The sequence below is a fragment of the Saccopteryx leptura genome, chromosome 7, assembly GCF_036850995.1.
Source record: "Saccopteryx leptura isolate mSacLep1 chromosome 7, mSacLep1_pri_phased_curated, whole genome shotgun sequence".
Classification (NCBI taxonomy): domain Eukaryota; kingdom Metazoa; phylum Chordata; class Mammalia; order Chiroptera; family Emballonuridae; genus Saccopteryx; species Saccopteryx leptura.
In genome coordinates, this window is record NC_089509.1 from 113,442,374 (window position 1) to 113,463,078 (window position 20,705).

At 44.8% G+C, this 20,705-nt stretch overlaps 1 protein-coding gene across 3 annotated transcripts in view; it reads left to right on the forward strand.

The window, feature by feature from the left end:
* Positions 1 to 20,705, forward strand: part of CAB39 (calcium binding protein 39) — an 80,212-nt gene that overhangs the window by 47,615 nt on the left and 11,892 nt on the right. For all 3 annotated transcript variants that reach the window (XM_066345094.1, XM_066345093.1, XM_066345095.1), the window contains 3 exons: positions 7,912 to 8,076; positions 10,134 to 10,252; positions 15,870 to 16,038. In XM_066345094.1, the coding sequence (XP_066201191.1) occupies positions 7,912 to 8,076; positions 10,134 to 10,252; positions 15,870 to 16,038 (453 nt within the window). The remainder of the gene's footprint in view (positions 1 to 7,911; positions 8,077 to 10,133; positions 10,253 to 15,869; positions 16,039 to 20,705) is intronic.

Here is a 20,705-nt window from a genome sequence, read left to right on the forward strand (position 1 = left end):
ATGTTTGAGCATCGATAGTAGTATCATTTCCCGAAATAGAGAGCAAGGGAAGAATCCCAGGCATTGGAGCAAGATCACGAGTTGTTTTAGAAGTGTTAGGTTTGAGGTACCTCGAGACATCCAAGTGGAGACATTTCAAGTAGGCTACTGAATGTTCTAGTAAGAAAACTGGATTAGAGAGATAGGAATCTATGAGGCATCTGCATGGAGGTGTTAATTAAAGCTGTGGGTGTGGGTGAGATCACTAGGGAGAGATGATGGAACAAGAAGAGGGCCTGTGCCCTGCCTTGAAGAATCCCCAATATTTAAGTGGCCTGGTCTAGGAGGATGAGCCAAAAAGGAGATAGGAAGAGCAGCCAGGGAGGACAGGAAGGCAAGAATTAGGGTGGCGGTGAGTCACAGAGGACAAGGGAGGAGTGGTTTTAAAAGAAGGGTGTAATCAACAACCGCATATGTTGCCAAGAGCTCAAATGGACTGAAGACTGAAAATAGTATTTAATAGCAGGCAGGTCATTGGTGACTGGCTAAAAGCTGTCAAGTACTAGGTATAGGAGCCTGGTGGGATTGGGCTAAGGAGTGCATAGGAGATGACTAGCAAATCCAAGCAGAAGTTTTGAGGGGAATGATTCTGGTGGGTACCTGGTTAGGGAGAGGGTTACAGAGTCAACGGAGAGTATATTTGATTTTGTTAATGGGAATCTTGGTTGTATTTAAAACTGATGGAGGAAAAAATCAGGGAGAGGGGAGTTGACTGTTAGAAGACACCAGACGGGGTGAGTTCCTGAGAGAGCAGAGATGGTGGGTCCAGATGCAGGGAGGAGTGATAGGGTAGATGTGGGCAGCAGGGAGCAGATGGGTGAGTTCCTGAGAGAGCAGAGATGGTGGGTCCAGATGCAGGGAGGAGTGATAGGGTAGATGTGGGCAGCAGGGAGCAGATGGGTGAGTTCCTGAGAGAGCAGAGATGGGGGGTCCAGATGCAGGGAGGGGTAATAAGGTAGATGTGGACAGCAGTGAGCAGATGAGGGAATTACCTTCCTGTTTCCTCCCCACCTCCCCACTGTTATGTAGGCAACAGTGTCATCTTTGGAAGGGAAGACGAGGCTTTCCAGAACCCAGGTGGCCTTCCATCTCAGTCCATCAGCAGCTTTCTATTTCCTTGGTTCTCTCCTCCCTGTGTTCTTAAACAGCTTTATTGAAACATAGCTCATATATCCTATAATTCATCCACTTCAAGTGTACAATTCGGTGGTTTTCAGTTTAGTCACAGACAATGTGCAGCCATAAGCACAGTCAATTTTAGAACATACATCACCTCAGAAAGAAACCCCACACCCTTTAGCTACCCCCCCCCCCATTCCTCTTCTACTATCAGAAGAGAACATAGAGTGTGGTCTGAATTCAGATTTAAAATTACATTGTGATTTCAAAGAAGAGTATAAACAGACATGTGAAGGATTGCTGTGAGTCTCAAAACTTTGACCAACCCAGAGAAGCGAAGGGGGCTGAAGCCTGCTACTTAGGGTCACCGGGTAAAATCAATAGACACTGGGCTCAGAAAGCCTACTGAATGTCAGATTCTTCCTTGTCAAAGAGAATCATCTTAAGAATGAAGATTAGTAAAATGAAATTAAATAAGCAACACGTAATTAGATTTTAAGAGAACATCTGTGTTGATAAATGATTTTATCTACTCAATCAGAAAAAGTACAATCTTACTAAAAATTTGTATATGGAATGACAGACTGTCAGAAATCTGAGCAATTAACAGAATAGGATAGTAACAGACTGGAGAGGGTAACAATTCTGCTTAACATTGATACTGATTAAGCTTTGTAATGAGATTATTATATTAGAAGGATAATTTATAAGCACTTAGAAAGTAATGGTCAGTAGAAGTCAGCATAGGCTTAGTAAAAAGGCCATACTCAATTACCTTCATTTCATTTTCTTACATTCAGGAAATATGGAAGGAGTCGTTATTTTTATTGTATCAAAGTATTTAACAAAAAGCCACTTTTATATGATTTAGGAATATGTATATGTGTAAATAGCTCACTGAGGAACAAAATTTTTGTTGCATCCACAAAAACATTTGTTCTTACCTAATTCGAGTGTGCGGATCTCAAATCTGACATTAGTTTTTCTCTGTAAGCTACAGTTTTTCTGCAATTCAAGATTTTTAGATTTTCATCTTACTGTAAAATTTCTAACATTTAGTTTAACATAATGAAGTAGAATATCTTTTTGGGCATCATCTTTGTAAAAATATAATAATTTATATAAAGCCGTAAATACACTAAAAGATGATTGCATCAGAATTTGTGTACAATTTTGAAATAGAACATATTAAAACACTTATTTTAATAAAATTTGCACAACTTATTTAAATTTTATTCAGGCAAAAATTTGCATTTGTAGCTCTTGCGTTTGTGTACTTGTTGAGGACAATCTCGTTTGATGCTCCAGCAGTAGTCTATCATCACTAACAGCTCCAAGATTTTCGGGAAACTTATCAAGGTGACTGTTCAGGAAGTGAATCTTAACGCTCATGTTACATCCAGTGTCGCGGAAAGCCAACAGCATCCTTTGAACCAGAAGTTCATAGTTTTCTGCTTTTTTTGTTGCCAAGGAAGTTCTTTATAACTGCCACTAAAGACTGCCATGCTGCTTTCTCCTCCTTATTCATCTTTCTGGCAAATTCTTCGTCACGTTTACGGGTTCGAATTTGAGGTCCATCGAATACACCTGCTTTTATCTTCTCGAAAGACAAGGCAAGAAAAACAGAAATAATATGTTGAAAGCATTCACTTTCTCTATTCAAAGCCTGAACAAACTGCTTCCTTAAGCCAAGTTTGATGTGAAGTGGGGGAAAAATGATCCTGTCTCGATTAACTACAGGTTCATTCACAATATTTTGCATCCCTACTTCCAGAGCTTCACGTTTTGGCCACTCCTTCTGTGTCCAGTGTTTCTCCCAAGCTGGACGGTCCCACAAACACAGAAAGCAAGGATACTTTGTGAAACCTCTCTGTTGTCCTAGCAGGAAATTTACCATTTTAAGATCCACACAAATGATCCAGTTATGCTCCTCATACTTCAGAAAGTCGAGGACAGTTTTTATGTCATTATAATCTTCTTGCAGATGAGCTGAATAACCAATTGGAACCGCTGCATAAACATTACCATTGTGTAGGAGAACACATTTCAGACTCCGTTTAGAGCTGTCAAGAAATAGCTGCCATTCTGTTGGACTGTAAGTGGTAACACCTAGCTGGCTGAGAAGAATACTGATGTCATGACATTAACCAGAGTATTTGTCTTTGGAAAAAATGTCCACAAAAATTTGTTCACACTTCCTGAAATGAGATACGTTAGCTGACCGGGAAAGTACATTCTTTTCTTGAAACCTGGAGGCTAATAACTCAGCTGCTTTCTTTGATAGACCCAAATCTCTTACTAAGTTATTCAATTCGGCTTGGCTAAACTGCCAAGGGCTTAATGACTGCTTGGCATCAGAAGAAGAAGACCCTTCAGATTCTATAGCCATTTCCTCATGCATCTTATCAAAATACACTTGATCACCATGTTCACTTTCTTCATCCTTAGAAAAAATAAAACCATTAAAAACTGGAACTGGGAGTGTCTCAGAGTGTGGGACAGGTCATATTGTTCAAGGAATATTAGGATATTCAGTCATATGACGTTTTTTCTTGCCGATGCCCTTTGTATGGATCAGACAGAAATAACAGTCACTGCTGTGGTCCTTAGGTTCACGCCAAACCATGGGAATACCAAAAGGCACTCCTTTGCATTTTCCTTTTGTCCAGTCACAAAGCATTTCCTCACAATTATGACACACAATATGAGGAGCCCAATTCTTGTCTTGATCGCCAAGGGGAACTTGAAAATAGGCAATATATGCACGTGTCACAAATGATGAGATATTGCGTCTTTGACATTGGAGTGTGTAACAGCCACATTTATAACAGAAGGTGTCAGGACTATTCTTACATTCTTCCTACTCAAAGAAGCCATGATTCAATCTTAAAACAAAATAAGAGGGTGTTTTTAATCAGATAATAATTTTTTACATTTAAAAACAACTACAATTATGTAAAAGTGATGTTTGTAAAACATTAATTGCCTTGTGGTTATGTCCAATCCAAGAGTCGTTGCCCTTTAACTCCAATTTAAAAACCAATGCACTCCATTAACTGTAACAAAAAGAAATTAAAATTGCATAAAAACTAGAGCATGTACCAAAAAAATGGATTTCATATTTGGAATCAGCGATGCAGAAATATATAGAAAAAGTTCTAAAACCTCATGCAACAGAAAATGAAAAAAAAAAATGTTCCCCAGTGAGTTAAACAGCCATGCCTAAAGAGTATTTGTTAGTAGATTGTTACTGGAAAGAACGTGATGATTCAAAGGTGTAGTCATAGGCTGCCTTCACGGTCATTTCCTTTTCAGCGTTTTGGTTAATGATTGAAGCTGTGGAAAGCAGACCTATCAGATTTTCCTGATGGCACAAACAGGAGAGTGATAGCTAGTATGTTGGATGTCCTTTCACACCAGTGTGGAACGGTGGGCTGTGAATGAGAGGAAATTAAATAGCAAGAGCTAAAGCCTTCATTGCACTGTCATTCAAAGATCTGACTTTGAAGGAATTATGTGACATAATTGCAAAAATTCTTAAAGGTAACCTTGGGCTACATTAACATTTGTGACATTTGTAGAGAAGTGGTGGTCTGATGTCTCCTGCCTTTCTCCATTTTGGATAGGGTTGGAGCAGGAGCCCTATCTTTTTAGGAGGATAGTTAAAGAAGCTGAGAGTTTTCCTGGAAAACACTGTTTAGGGAAGATAGGCAAGGCTGCCTTCAAAGAGGAGCCTTTCTGTGGAAGAGGAGCAAGGACACTGCCTGATGGCAGTGCGGCCCCAAGGCTAGCAGGCACGAGTGGGTGATCATCTTCTAACACAGTGGTAGTCAACCTGGTCCCTACCGCCCCCTAGTGGGCGTTCCAGCTTTCATGGTGGGCGGTAGCGGAGCAACCAAAGTATAAATAAAAAGGTAGATTTAACTATAGTAAGTTGTTTTATAAAGATTTATTCTGCCAAACTTAGCAAAAATATGACATAAAGTACTTGGTAAGTAATTATTATTATATGCTTTAACTTGCTGTAACTCTGCTTTATAAATTTTACAAAGTAAAATTACTTCCCTACTTTATAAGTCACCATTACTGTGGAACCGGTGGATGGTTAGAAAATTTTACTACTAACAGAGATACAAAAGTGGGCGATAGGTATAAAAAGGTTGACTACCCCTGTTCAAAAATGTCCTCACTGCCGCTGGCTCGTAAGTCTGCTAAAACTGTGGACACTGAAAACATTACAGGGAAGCGATGTGACCATTTGGTGAGGAGGATAGAAAGTTGTAGGAGGGAGTACCACAGAACTGGATAGTTCTGTGGGTACCATTGCTACCTAATCTCCTTGAAGTAGATTTCTGTTCATAGCTACTTCAGTTTAAATAGCTTTTTATATAGCCTTTATGTTTTCACATATCTTTAGTACTCTACGTGAGTCATCTTGGTTATTAGCTGTGTCTCTTTGTGTTTTTAGCGTTTCCTTTAGGACTTACTATAGATAACGTTAATTTACTGCAGTCTGTCTTCAAGAAATGTTACTGTGCTTCCTGTATAAGAACCTGATAACACTACACTCCATCACCAACCTTTAAGTTGTCACATATTCTTGTTCTACAGGTGTCATAACCTCAGAATACATAACTATTTATGCTTGATAAACAGCCTGTTATCTTTAAAGACGTTTTTAGAAACAATAGGGGAAAATCTCTTCTCATTACCCACATCACTGTCTCCGGTGCTCTTCCTTTGTGTATGTGCAAACTTTCATCTTAAATCATTTTCCTTCCGCCTGTAGGACTTCGTGAAACATTTCCTCTAGTGCAGGTCTCCTGCTGACAAAATCTTACAGCTTTTCTCTGTCTCAACAGCTTTTTAATAAGCTTTGTTTTTGGAAGATTCTCATTATGTATAGAATTCTAAGAGGACAGTTTTGCTTTGTGTTTTCCCAGAACTTGAATGACGTTCCTCCACTCTCTTTGGACTTGCTTCATTTCTGTCAAGAAGTCTGTTGTTACTCTGATATTTTTCTAATTTTTCCCCCTCTGTTTGCTTTAAAGTTTTTCTTTTTGCTGAATTAAATCAGTTTGTTCTTTGGTGCCTTGGTGTAGTTTTCTTTGTTTTTTGTGCTTAGGATTTTTACAATTTATAGGCTCCATGGGATTATAGTTTTCATCAAATTTGGGGATTTTTAGCTACTATATCTTATTTATTTTGTCAGTCCTGCCCCTCTCCGGGGACGTCAGTTACACATACATGAGACTGCTGCAGTCACTGCCTGGAACCCACAGATGTGCTCTCCCCCTCCGTTTCATTTGGGGTAGTTTGTGTTGCCGTCTTTATGTTTACAAACTGTTTTCTGCAGTGCCTAATCTGCTGTAATTCTCTATCCAGTGTAAATTTTCTTTCAGGCATTGTAGTTTTATTTCTAAGTGTTTGTTTGGGTCTTTTTTAAAAATGTGTTCTATCTCTTTACTTAGCCTATCCACTTTTTTCCTGAACATGCTGACTGTAGTTCCAGTCACTTTTAATGCCCTGTCCATTAATCTGCCACGTGTGCACTTGCAGGGCTGCTTCTGTTGGTTGTTTGGCCTCATTATTGGTTGTTTTTCAGTTTTGATCCTTTTCAGACTGGTTTTTATGCTTTGTGTGAGAGCAGAGTAGATTTTAGCCTAGGCCTACTTTGTGTAATGGGTGAGATAAAGCCCTTTGAATCCTCTGCGTACTGCCCTGTGCACACAGGGTTCCCTCAGGTGGATGGGAGCAGGGACTGTCTCCAACCGTGTAAGCACCGTGGTCCTGGTCCCCGGCCAGGGCCTTTTCTCACATGCGTGTGCCGAGCAGCGATCAGGGAAGAAGCAAGAGAGTCTCTGCCAGCCGCTGGGTCCCTCCGTGTGTTCCCTCGTCTCTGCTGCCCTGCTTTGCCTAGGCAGTCGTCCCCTCGGCCCCGCCAATGCCCAGCTCTGTCGGCTCGGGCTCGGCGCACAGAGGCCACCTATTCTGCCCACTTGCCCTCCCCGCTCTGCGGCCTGGACATGCTCTCCAGGCTGTGCGCTCAGGCATGTCAGGGTCGCTGCATCCGTCTCCCATCTGCCAGGGTCACGGTCCTATGCTGCTGGAAGTTCAGGGTTTAAAATTTACTGCTTTGTAATTTTCTATTTCTTTTATCTTTTTCATGGGGAAAAGTAAAATCTGGCCCATTTCTCAATCTTGACTAGAAGTGGAAGCTCTTTAGTGATGTTTTCTTTATTGCTAACATTTTACCTTTGCATTCAAAGCCTCTGTGGGCTTCCCTGTCGGCCGCCACTCCTGTGCACCCCCGCCCCCCACTCTTCCCTGAAGGCCCTGTGCTTGTCCCGCCCCGCGTCCCTGGCGCCTGCCAGCTCTGGCCCTCCATCTCCTCCCCCTATTCCAGCCTGTTGGTGTCTCCTGTCCCTGGGTCAGCGCCAGTGCCATTTCCGTGTTGTTTCCCTCCCACTGGATGGCAGAATTGATGCTCTTCTCCCAGTTCTGTGTCTGCCGGTGCTCCAGTGTGCATGCTGTGACCCTGCTCGTCCTCCCTGCCAGCGTGTGAGTTGGTCCGCACACGTGTACACACATGCACAGTGTTAAGCTCCTCAGGGCAGCTTGGGGCTTGTCCGTCGTGGTGTCTTGTACATGGGTCCGTGGGTTTATAATAGGTAGCAAAGGTATTTCACAAATAAGGGTGTGCTGTGTATGTTTGTTAAATTGAATTGTTTTTCTCCTCTCCCCCAAAATCAGGCCACAGAAGAAGTTTCCAAAAATCTGGTTGCCATGAAAGAAATTCTCTACGGCACAAACGAGAAGGAGCCGCAGACGGAGGCCGTGGCGCAGCTCGCTCAGGAGCTCTACAACAGCGGGCTCCTGGGCACACTGGTCGCCGACCTGCAGCTCATCGACTTCGAGGTAAGAAATCTGCCTCAGCACCCTGTCCACGGTCCTTTTCCGTGTGTTCTCTCCTTTGGAAAGTCTGAGGACTCCTGCCGGGCTCTGGCCGGGTTGCTGGCTAGAAGCATGTGCAGGCCGCCTCCCCCTGAGCAGAGCCAGGCAGGGCCTCGGGGTCGGAGGCTCAGGCCAGGCTTCCACCCCACATCTCCCACATCACGGCGCACTTTCCTAGCTATTTGTTATGCCCTTTCATTTAGGCTGTACTTACTAAACGGCTGCTGTTTTATTTTACATAATTTACTGGTCCTTGGTTCTCGGAATAAACCATCTAAAGACAACCTTAGAATGTTAGAATTTTAGATGTAGATGAGATCTCCGAGAACATCCAGTTATGTTTGTTTTTTTTGGTTTTTGTTTTTACCTGTTGAAAATTCATTACAGCAGAGATCACATGTGTTTTGCTTGACACTGCTTTTAAATGTTTCAATTAGTGTGTCGTTGAACTAGCTGGAGATTTCATGCGCAATTTTGAATTTCTGGCTTCTCCTGAACATTTTGACTCGGGTCACATACATCAAGCCTGTGGTCCCACACGGCCACTCCGCTGGAGCAGAGGAGCCTTGCCCATGATGCCGGCGAGCCGGCCTCGCTTTTCCGTGTGCGTCTCCTGCTCAGCGCGGGCAGGCATTTGAGGTTGCTGTCCAAGCTCATGCAGCTAGTCGTGCCCAGTTAGCTGGCTATTTCGTGTGCCAAGTTAGCTGTTGAGTCAGGGTAACACAGAGCAGCGGTCCTGGATACCAGTCCGAGAAGCTTGTGGGGGTTTTAACGAGGGGCCTGTGGCACGGTCGTGGTTCTTTGACTCCGTCACAGGTGTCCTTGGTTTTCAGCCCCGTGCTCTCATCCTGAGCAGCTGGATGCTGGAAACACTGGGGAGAAGTGGCAGACATTTAGCTCGATTCAGTTTTGGAGAGGGACATGAGGGTGAGGTTCATAGGTTACTTGAATATAATAATTGATAATGAAAGAATAAAAATTTAGAGCTATGCTATTTCCATTTACATAGCTGATTTCATATATTTTTAATAGTGTAGCAAATTTCAACCATAGCTTTTAAATATGCGATGTTGGGGGTGCGGTGGAGTATCCAGCTCCTTCTCTTTTGCTCACCAGTCCCCTTCCCAAACCTGGTCACTGAATTTAATTAATATTCACTTGATATCTTAGAGACATGAATTTAAAAGAAGTGTGTGCCCTTGAGACTTAGTATTCTTAGTATTGCTCTTACTGCTCTGACCTAGTGCGGGCCCCGGCGTGGGCCCGGGCGCTCTGTGGCACTGGAGAGCTGTCGTTCATTCAGCCTCCTGCAGGCTTGGCAGCCTCTTCACAAGTGGCTGTTCCAAAACATCTCTTGGCATCCAGTGCTGCGTTTGTTACTTTCTTATGCGGCTCTTACAGTTCACAGGGGAGTGGTAATGTCCATCTGTTTTGTTCAGTGAGTTCAGTGGTGTAATTCTGACCTCTGCATACTGCAGCATGTGATTCTTAGCCCCTTCATTATTTATCTATATCAAGTCCTTCCTAAGAAGGCCTAGTTTAGTAGCGGCATGTGTCTACTTACCATTAAAGCCCAGCTTCTTACAAATTCTCTCATTTTTATTACAGTTTCTCCTATCATCAGTATTACAGGAAAGTATGTGTAGTGTTTACAGCACAAGCATCCTGCTTAGGCTACCTGTTCCGTTTGGGTGGAAATCAGATCCCTGAACATTGTAAATATATAGCCAGGTTTTGTTTTTCATATCTGAATCAGCATTATTCTGAGAATTAGAAATGGTTAAAATTATATAGATGTTTCACTCTGTTGACACATTGCTCAGGTTAAAATAGTATATGTACTGTTAAAACTTAGAATTTGTAATTATTAAGAAATAAAGTAATATCTGTGAATGTCTTAAAGTCGTATATTCAGCCATAATTATAAATATGCAATGCCTTGATTTGAGTTGATCTGGGAGGGTGGGTAGGCTTTTCGATGTTTAGTCAGGTAAATATTTTAATAATTGTATTCCTAATAGGGCAAAAAAGATGTGGCTCAAATTTTCAACAATATTCTCAGAAGACAAATTGGTACGAGAACTCCTACTGTTGAATACATCTGCACCCAACAGAATATTTTGTTCATGTTATTGAAAGGGTATGTACAATGTAATAACATTTATATTCTCAGTTGAAAAATAAAAAGGAAAGATGGCCTTGGGTGAAAACAGGCTCGGGGAATGTGAGGAAGCATTTTCTTTGCGGTTCGCTCAGCTCATTTTTCTGTAGATCTTGAACACATTTCCCTTCTTACCATTCAGCCTATGAGCTAAATTGAATTTGAAAATGCCCATGGAAGTTTAAAGGTAGGTGAATCATGAGCCTTGAAATTTTCAAATCATACGTGGCTGAAGACAAAAGTCCTCTGTGGTCTTATTTCTGTTCTCTAAGATTTAAGAAGCTTGGGTGTGTGAAATGTCAGTTTAAGTACACAGATGAAGGCATCTTTGGGTGGACATGCACACGAGCAGGCAGGAAAGCCCAGTGAACGGAGTGGGGACGCCACAGAGCCTGACTTCAGTCGGCAGAGAGCACGTTTATGAAGTAGTGCCCTTTGCCTGCTTACCTGTGTCCACTCGCTAGCCCACCCACCTGGTAATTCACAGTGCATTTCCCTGGAATTGCTACTGGACCAAGCAGTCATTTATGTTTGGCTAATTTGTCAGTTTCAAAAAAAAAAAAAATCCAAAGATCCTAAAAATTTAAACTTCAAAACAAGACAGATTCTCTTTTCCCTCATCACTGAGCCCCCTGAGTGGCAGGGTAGCTCCCTTCCTGTTGTTTCACAGCCGCACGTAGGCCAGCGGGTGTGGGGCACGGCCGTGGGCCCAGCACCGGTGTTCTGTTCGGTTGGCACTTTCCTGGCAGGGCCGGCGGCGTGGATCAGCTTGCTCTCCTGGCCCGGACTCGCCAGCTGGCCTCTCTCGGAGGCCTGGTCTATGGGTTAGCACTCGCCCGGTTCAGACGTGCTTGGACAAAGTGTGAGTCAGTGCGTGCGTTGGATGCCAGTGTTTTGTTTCCTCTTTTCTATTTCTGACTCTCTGTCCTTCTTCAGATGTTAGCATACAGAACGTTTGGCAGCTAGCTTTTTTGTTGTGTCAGTCCAGAGTGGTGTGTGTAAACACGTAGGAGTGTGAATTGTTGTTCTCCGAGCAGCTTTCCAAGAGCCTTTGTGGATTGTTAAAGCAGTCATTTCCTTCTCCATGGAAAGCCGTCATTAAAATCTATAAATTAGTTACTTCTGCCCACGTTTTCACTTTAGAGTAGCCAGGGGTATGGTAGGAGCTTTATTAAACATCATGTAAGTAAGAATATTAAGATACAGTTTAAAGGCCCTCACCAAGGGGCTCAGTGGACACAGCGTCATGGTGGTGCATCAAGGTCATGGGTTTGATCCCCAGTCAGGGCACTTACAGAACACCAGGGGGAGTGCACAACTAAGTGGAACAAGGAATTGATGTTTCTGTCTCTCTTTCTCCTGTCTCTCTTTCTTTCTCCCTCTCTCTCTCTCTCTCTCCCTCCCTTCCTCCTCCCGACCTCCTCTCAAGTCAATGGGGAAAATTTTTTTGAGATACTATTTAAATTAAAAGTTTAAAGCTCTCCAAGCTAGCCAGAGCAGAAACCTCAGGTGGAAAGGAGAGGAGGAGATGCTACTGGTGTGGGGACCCAACAAAACCCATCTCCCTTCCCTCAAGCCTTGACTGGAAAAGGCACATCCAGCGGAGAGAAGAGGATAGCAAACCCTCTCGGCCCAGCGCCCTGCTCCCACGGCTCTTAGACCACGTGGGGTTCGTTACTGGGGTCCCTCCACCTCTCCCTCACACGTCACTTCAGTCTGCACCCCCAGTAAGTAGGTGGTGCAGCTAAGGAATTTCTTTTTTTGTCATAATCACAATACCACTTACAGATTAACGTTATCTAATGCTCAGTGTTCAGATTTCCTGATTTTTTGACACAAAAATGTCACTTTTTTGATTAGGTTGTTTAATCAGGTTCCAAGCAAAGCCCACCAACTGAATTTGGTTGATAGGATTCTGAACTCTCTTCTAGTCTATGGTAGTTCCTGCCCCCATTTTAAAAATACAGCATTTTTTTGTTAAAGAAGCTGGGTCATTTTATTTGTACGTGGTAAAAATCAAATATTTAACATGTTCTTTATCCTCTATTCTTTTACTTTGGTCATTATGAACTCAAGGTTCTGGTTTTTTTAAAATACATTCAATGTGCACAATAACTTTTAAAAATGTTTAATGTGGGCCCTGGTCGGTTGGCTCAGTGGTAGAGCATCGGCCTGGCGTGCAGAAGTCCCGGGTTCAATTCCCAGCCAGGGCACACAGGAGAAGCGCCCATCTGCTTCTCCACCCCTCCCCCTCTCCTTCCTCTCTGTCTCTCTCTTCCCCTCCCGCAGCCAAGGCTCCATTGGAGCAAAGATGGCCCGGGCGCTGGGGATGGCTCCTTGGCCTCTGCCCCAGGCACTAGAGTGGCTCTGGTCGCAACAGAGCAACGCCCTGGAGGGGCAGAGCATCGCCCCCTGATGGGCAGAGCGTTGCCCCCTGGTGGGTGTGCCGGGTGGATCCCGGTTGGGCGCATGCGGGAGTCTGTCTGACTGTCTCTCCCCGTTTCTAGCTTCAGAAAAAAAAATAAAAAAATAAAAAAAAAAAGTTTAATGTGTTTCAGCCCATTTCAGTTACCATGGCCAGATCTTGTGTCCACACTGCCCCGTCCTGGGCCGCTGAGAGCTCCCCCTTCCTGTTGCTCCCGTGCCTTCTAGCAGATGCATAGTCTTTGCTTCTTGCTTTCTGGTGCTCGGTCCTTGCTTATTTTGTATGGGTTTCTTTCTGAGACCTGAAAATAGCCATTTCTTCAAGGAGCCCTGTGAACTACCTTTTAAGATTTTTGTACTTCTATTGACCAGTAAGTGTAGACTCCTTTCATACAGTGTGATTATCTGCTCAGGCTGTAAGTACTTTGATGTTAGATACTTGGGAGTTATGCGGCCACTTTTAGTTTGCATTTGAAACTAATTCTGTTGCTAGTTGTTAGACTGCGGCTGGAGGCAGTTTTTTCTCTGGTGATTTAAATGTTAATGTGCTCTCCGCTCTAGTGCTAACAGGTTGTACAGCATAACTGTTTGCCTTGTAATCACTGGTTTATGGTTTAATCGTGTAAGATAAGCTTGACAAACCACCATGGAAACCTGCCCAACTTGTTGTACCAAACTGTCTTACCCCTGTCTTTCTAGTTTCCTTATTAAAGATCAGCAAAGATAAATTGTGTGATTAGCCACCCTGTGAGCATACATTTAAATCACCTGAGAGCCAGTCAACAGTGCAGCTGCCTCCCCATAAATCATACAAAGCAATGTAGTTGATCTTGTTGAGGATCTATAATGAACCCATGTACAACAAAAGGCTAATGCTACTAGGTAACAGTTAGTACTATAGGATTTCAGAGGATAGAATGTGGGGTTAGTAAGGCAAGGGTTGGTAAAAGATGGAATTTACGAGTAAAGTTCCAGATGGTTTAGGATTTACAGAAAAAGAGAGGCGGTCCAGGGGCAGAAACGAGCGTAGTGATAGGCAACAATCCGGAGCTGGTCAGGATGCCTCATGGTGGAGGGGAACCCTACGCACACTAGACCTCTGCCGGAGGAGGTCTGATGCGGGGCTGAACATTAAGCCCAGAAGTTCTTCTTTGTTTGATTAGCAAGAAGTCATTTTAAACTTCTCAGTTAGAAATGTGTTTGATGTTCTTGTGGGTTGGACGGATTTGGTAAGACAGGGCTGGACACAGGGCTGGGTAGGGCCTCTTGCATTTCTCCAGGTCTGAGTTAATACAGCAGTGGGAACAGATCAGAGGAACCGAAACTAACGTGGGCCAAAGATGCCTTTAAAACGGACAGGGCACTGGAGGTGGGACAATCGGGAGCAGGAAGAGAGGGTGAGCTTGGAACTGTGCCATCCAGTACAGTGGCCACTAAGCGCATGTGTTTAATTTCAAGTTATTTTAAATTAACATTTAAAACATATCATTTTAGCCAAACTGCAAGTACTCAGTGGCCACATGTGGCTAGTAGCTCATAATGGACAGCACAGATACAAAGCATTTCCATTATCACAGATTTCTTTCAGACCTGTTCCAGATTCGAGTGTCTGAAACAAAACCTGTGCCACCTTCGAGCAGTGAGGAAGCAGGGGTGACAGGCAGTTTTGCGGAGGGAGATGAGATTTGATTTAAGACACGTGGAGTTTATGGTAGACCTTTAACTGAAGTTGTGCAGAGATCACAGAAAAGGCCTAGATAGATTAAGGAGTAGACCTGAGTCAGGGACATCTGGAGCCTCGGTGACAGCCAGGAGACGCTAGGTGCGCTCCCTAGCCGGCTGGAGGCAGTGGAGGAAGCACCTCAGCCAGGCACAGAGTGGGAACCCTCAGAGGCAGGAGGACGGCGAGGGAGGGCTGCGAAGACCAGTCCGGCCAGGACACTTGAGCGTGGAGTCTGTGTTAGGAGACAAGGCTGACCTGTCCAAGGATGTCTTGGCTAGTAGCGTATTGGGGGGCGGAGCGCTGCTGCAGAGGCCGGAGGAGATTGAGCGGGAAAGACGTGAAGGCCACACTTGCAGTTTGAAATGCAGTGGAGGAAAAGAGAGGGATGTGTTTGAGCAGAATGGCAGAGCGGGTCCGAGGTGCTTGGTGCACAGCAGAAGGGAAAAGGCTTCTGGCCGGGGAGGAAAATGAGGTGTTCTTTCTGATCGCAGGGGAGGAAGAGGCAGGAGAGACCGAGGCGGGTGTGGAGGAGGACTGCCTGTGGCGGTCCTGTGCCCGCTGCAGGGGTGCTGGGGCTCCCCTTGGCTGACAAGCCCAGACCCAGGCTTTCAACTCTGCAGGGTCATGTGTTGCCAGGTCTTGAAAGTACTATTCTGAATATTGAATTGAAACAATGAAGTATAAATGCTGTATATGTGATAAAGCTGTTTCGATACTATGAACTTAAGAAACGATATTGTTTGTTTCACATTGTGTTTTGATTTAGCTTTTGTTTTTTCTGAAGTGGTGAGAGCACCCCAGATGTAAAACTAACCTGTATTTGGAGATGTGACCCTAGATACTTCTTCAAATACTATAGTCTAAATAATGAACTTTTACTCACCTGATTGCTCTCAAGGCTATTTTTCTTTGGGTTGAAGCAGTCATCACCAACTAGTGCAGGAGTCCCCAAACTATGGCCCGAGGGCCGCATGCGGCCCCCTGAGGCCATTTATCCGGCCCTCCGCACTTCCGCACTTCCGGAAGGGGCACCTCTTTCATTGGTGGTCATTGAGAGGAGCATAGTTCCCATTGAAATACTGGTCAGTTTGTTGATTTAAATTTACTTGTTCTTTATTTTAAATATTGTATTTGTTCCCGTTTTTTACTTTAAAATAAGATATGTGCAGTGTGCATAGGGATTTGTTCATAGTTTTTTTTTATAGTCCGGCCCTCCAATGGTCTGAGGGACAGTGAACTGGCCCCCTGTGTAAAAAGTTTGGGAACCCCTGAACTAGTGTGTGTGTGCGTCCTCTAGAGGAAACTTGCCTGAGCACATATTCTACTCAGATACTGTTTGTCACTGCCGTGGTCACTCTGTTAGGGCACTTCTGAAACTTTTCTAAAAATTTGAGCTATTCAGTGTTGGAGTTTTAAAAGAACAATCATGTTTGTTTTTTCTTTCTGCAGGTATGAATCTCCAGAAATAGCTCTAAATTGTGGAATAATGTTAAGAGAGTGCATCAGACATGAACCACTTGCAAAAATCATTTTGTGGTCAGAACAGTTTTATGATTTCTTCAGATATGTCGAAATGTCAACATTTGACATAGCTTCCGATGCGTTTGCCACATTCAAGGTAACATATATAAAACCTAGAGTTATAATATGCTTTCAAATCAGATGAACAGGTATGCTGTTTTTTCTAAGCCCTGACCTTCCTGGCCTATACACTGCTGCCCCCTAATGGAAAGAGAAAAGACAGTATGTATCCACAGTAGTGCAGAAAGGTTTACAGTTGTGAGTAGATGAAATACAGAGCTTATTCTTATTTATTAATTATTATTTTCCATACAAGCAACTGTAGACAACTGTAAACCTACTTTTGCCCACCCCTGTATGTAGGTGTAACTTAGGTGCATGAATAGAGTCACATCTTTAAAAGGGTAGGAAAAAGTTAGATTCTAACTTCTTGTCTTTCTGAAAGAGAAAAGTATACTTCTCTGCTGAATTACCCATCAAGTAAGTAGAAATAACACTAGGTTTTTCTCCTGGGTGAGACACCCTGCCTCAGTTTCTTTGGGTAAGCCCCAGATGCGATCTTTGGCTTCTGTTCAGGCCCACGGGAGCAGTGGACGTCCCTCCCCAGCTCACGCTCATGCCAGAGCTTGTTTATTGGCTGCCTGGGTGGCGTGGGCAGAATGCCCGCACTGTTCACGTAGTTGCGCAGCCTCCACCCCGCCTGCCTCGCCTCCCTGTTGTATGTCTGTCTAAACTAAATGCACGTGCCTGGATGCCTATATAATATGCACGTTTTTGCTTTGAATCGTGTTCTGTGCTATGTAAGGTATAAATAAAGCAGTAGTCTCTATTAGTGGTTTTCCCAATAAGAGCCGGTCTTTCTGTTAAATGCCCTTATGAAATGTGTGACCTTGTAAGTGAGTATTTAGAACTGCTATTTTATTATAATCAGAACGTAGTATGCTAACCTGCAGATGGCTGTGCTGAGAAGCTGTGACACTGTTACAGTGAGAAGTGGCCAGTTCTCTTGTAAGGGTTCAGTTTTAGGATTGTAAAGAGCACCCTGAGGTGAACACAGGGATTGGTTTCTGGGTAGACTATGTCCCTCAGTGTGAATTAACACCCTTAGAATAGGATGAAAGCTGGCAGCCTGGCCACTAGGGTTTCACATTGAACGAGAATGAAGTAATAGCGTGAGAGGAGCCCAGCAATTTATCTTCCTGAAACCATTAAAGGGCTATCTGAAGCTTTGGGTAAGGCCTCAGCTATTTGCAAGTCAGTGTGCAGAGCAAAACAAAAGGAATGTCAGATGATGGCAGAGAGTGGGAGATGTGAGGCCTCAGGGTCGCCAGCCTGGACGGATAGGACCGTGCCTAGAATAGAGGGCACGCCCATCCCAGAGCCATGATGGAGGGAGCTAGAGTGGCACGTGTGTCAGTGAGTGGAGACCATCCTGTGTGCAGAAGAAGCCGTGAGCTCTCTGGGAGCAGGAGGGTGAAGACGGAGAAGGAGGCAGGCGGCATCGGCAGCGGTGTGGGAGCCTGCAGCCAGCCCACCTGGCCCTGGGGGGCAGCTCCTGTGAATTCAGTTCCCACCAGGGTGATGGAGTCACTGTGGGTGAAGTGACCCTGTCAGCTCATAGTATCCCCCAGGGGAGGCTTTCCCTGCAGAAGGGAAACTTGAAAAAAACATTGGGTTCTAAGGATGATCTGTAGAAGAGAAAGCAGTGAGAAGTGGGCTTGGAGTTTGTATCTTAGCTGCTCCTGGTTACATGGAAAGTGGAGAGCTAATTAAAGAGAGCTCCCCAAGAAACAAAACAGATGAGGGGCCAAGATCAAGACAGAAGAGAGAGACCTAGAGCTAGCAAAGAGACCGAAGCGACCTCCTCCCCCCTCCCTATGAGAAACCCAGGAGAGAGTGCAGAGTGGGAGCAGCAGGACCGGCCGCCCAGCAGAGGCGCTGACGGAGGGGAGGAGGACTGCCTCGCTCCCGCCTGCTGCTGTCCTTGCACAGGACGTGGTTCTCCTGGGAAAGGAGAACAGACCCCTGGTTCCTGCTCTGCTTGCAGAATTGGCCAGAGCTGCTTCCCCTGAAAATGCAGTCTGCACACAAAAACTTCTGAACAGATGCAGCTCATCCATGACCCTGGACTTGAAGCCCCGGAAACAGGCCCAGTCTGCTCTAAATGTCCAGGGTTTGTAGCTCGAATGAATGGGTACCGAGATAGTTAAGTAAGTGGCCAGATATTTGTTAGTGGTTTTGTTTAAGGAATTAGAAGATTGGGAGGGGCATCAGAAGGCCAACAAATATATTTCCAATTTTCCAGAGTAAACGATAGATTTCCCCAGAGGCTGGTGGAGTTTGGAGCTTGATGTTATACCTGTGTAAGGTTCTAGGAAGTATTTCTAAAGAGATGCTATCTGAGCATGTTGGAAAGGAAACCGAGTGCCCACAGCCAGCATGGACTCACTAAGAGTAAGTTCAGTCATCCTAACCTCATTGCTATCAGCAGATCGGGGGCCTGAGGGCATGGCTGCCTGGGTCCAGCTCCTGGGTCTGCTGCTGACTGAACCTGTGTCTCCCTCTGCGGAGAGGCGGGTGAGGCTCCTACTGTGTCAGGTTACGTGGCCCCACACCGTGTGTGCCGTTAGCAGTAGCTGTTAGGTTCCTTTGTGACAGTGAGGATATATTAGATGTTGAGTAATTGTACAGACCTATTTTCATGGAAACAATAAGAAGATTAGGAGCTAGAGTTTCAGTACAGTGATTTGCAACTAATTGAGTGCTGTATCCAGCAGGTGCTGGAAAATGGATTGCCGTCACCCTGGAGAGACATCAGGTGGCTCTTCCCACAGCCACGTTGGGCATTAATGGCTTAGATGAAGGGTGACAAGGCACACTTACCAAATGTGTAGATGGTAGCTGTGAAGGGAGAGATAAATAACAGCCTAAAACAAGGCTCCATAAACGCCCAGAGCAGCCAGACTATGATGGGATCAAATTAAATATAGATATTTGAGGTCTTACACTTGTGGACCCAACCTTACAAGTATGAATCGGGAATAGGCATGATAATAGTAGTTAATACTAGCTGTAACAATTACTAAAATGTGGGTAACTTCTTATACTCAAACAAGCCTGTGAAGGAGGTATTGTTATTATCTCCTTTACAGACAAGCACACTGAAGCGAGATACGGTGAGTGAAGCCAGACAGGAAATGGGGAAGCCAGAATTGGAACCCAGGCAGTCTGACTACAGAGCCCACTATGAGTAAACAAGTTTCCGAATGTATCTGTTAAAATAAACCAGTCTGGTGGCGCTGCCCCAAAGCTCCATGTGACCACACAGTGTGCGGCTTAAGGAGCCACTGATGGTCTCTCCCCACCAGGAGCTTACCAGGTGACCATACATAAATGTGTTCCGTTCCAGGCGCGACACTTTAGGAGGCACATAGACAAATAGATGGCTTGTGGAAGACAGTAGATGGTGAGGGGGACTCAGAACCGGTCATTTGAGGAACGGGCACAGGAACTGGAGGAGAGAAGGCTCAGCAGGCACTTGTCATGGAGCGCTGCTCTGTTTGAGCGGAGCCTCTAGAAAGTGGATTAACCCTGTTTCTGGACATAACTGGGCCATGGGCTTTGACCCTAGCACAGAAAACACATTCTAACTCTGAGAGCCCCAGAGGTGAACTACACTGTTAGAAGAGTTGAGTTTCTTGTCCTTAGACATAAACATTCAATCATCAAGCAGTAAATAGGGCCAGACAACTTGCTGGGCTCTATGAAAACCAGCCCCTGGCTTAGCATGGCCGCTCCCAGGGTTCCAGCACTGGCTTTGTCACAGGACATCTGGGGCCTGCACTTACATAAGTTTTAGGAATCTTTTTAAATTCAACCCACGCTTACCGCGTACTAGCACAGCTAGTAATTCCAGGTCCTGAGGGAGAACGATGCAAAATGAAGAAAATAGACTTAAAGAGAAAAAGAATGGGATCAGGAGGCTTTTGCAAGCTGATGGCAAGATAGCAAAACAGCCCCAGTTTGCTTTATTATATAGCCATATGCAAATAAGGAAGTCTTTGATACAAAGTCACACATCTGAGGCAAAAACAGGAACTCTCTTAAGGCATAAACAGTAATCCCACTACCAGGCATAAGTGAAATCAACCAACATCTGAACAAACAAAAGGTGAGAGGAAGGGCATGTTACTTCCAGCAACTTAAACAAGTGAAGTGAGGGGATGGGATGAGTGCAAATACTCAGCTTCTTAGCCAATATGGAGGTGATGGGGGAGAGAACTTAGCCTTTTGCTAAGCCTCGAACTGCAAAGGGCTTTGCCACTTGCAGTCTCCCACACACCGTGAAAGTTGGCTGCTTAACCTGCTGAAACTGGGAGATGATTCCTGACCTTTCTCCAAGTTATACCAGGGCCTGGGATGTACTGGCATTTAGGCAGGTGGGAAACGAGGAATCCTGTTCTTTCCCCTCCTGCTGGCCAGCCTAGCAACTATGCTGGTCTGGGACTGCATGCGCCCCTTAAACCCGCAAACGGTGCAGGCTGCTAGCCAGGCTCACCACGTGCTGTTCCCTTCATCTCCTGTTCTGCTGGCCTCTGTCCCACGCGTGGCTCAGGCTGTCCACTGCTCAGCTCTTCTCTCTTTTTTTTTGTATTTTTTCTGAAGCTGGAAACGGGGAGAGACAGTCAGACAGACTCCCGCATGCGCCCGACCGGGATCCACCCTGCATGCCCACCAGGGGGCGACGCTCTGCCCACCAGGGGG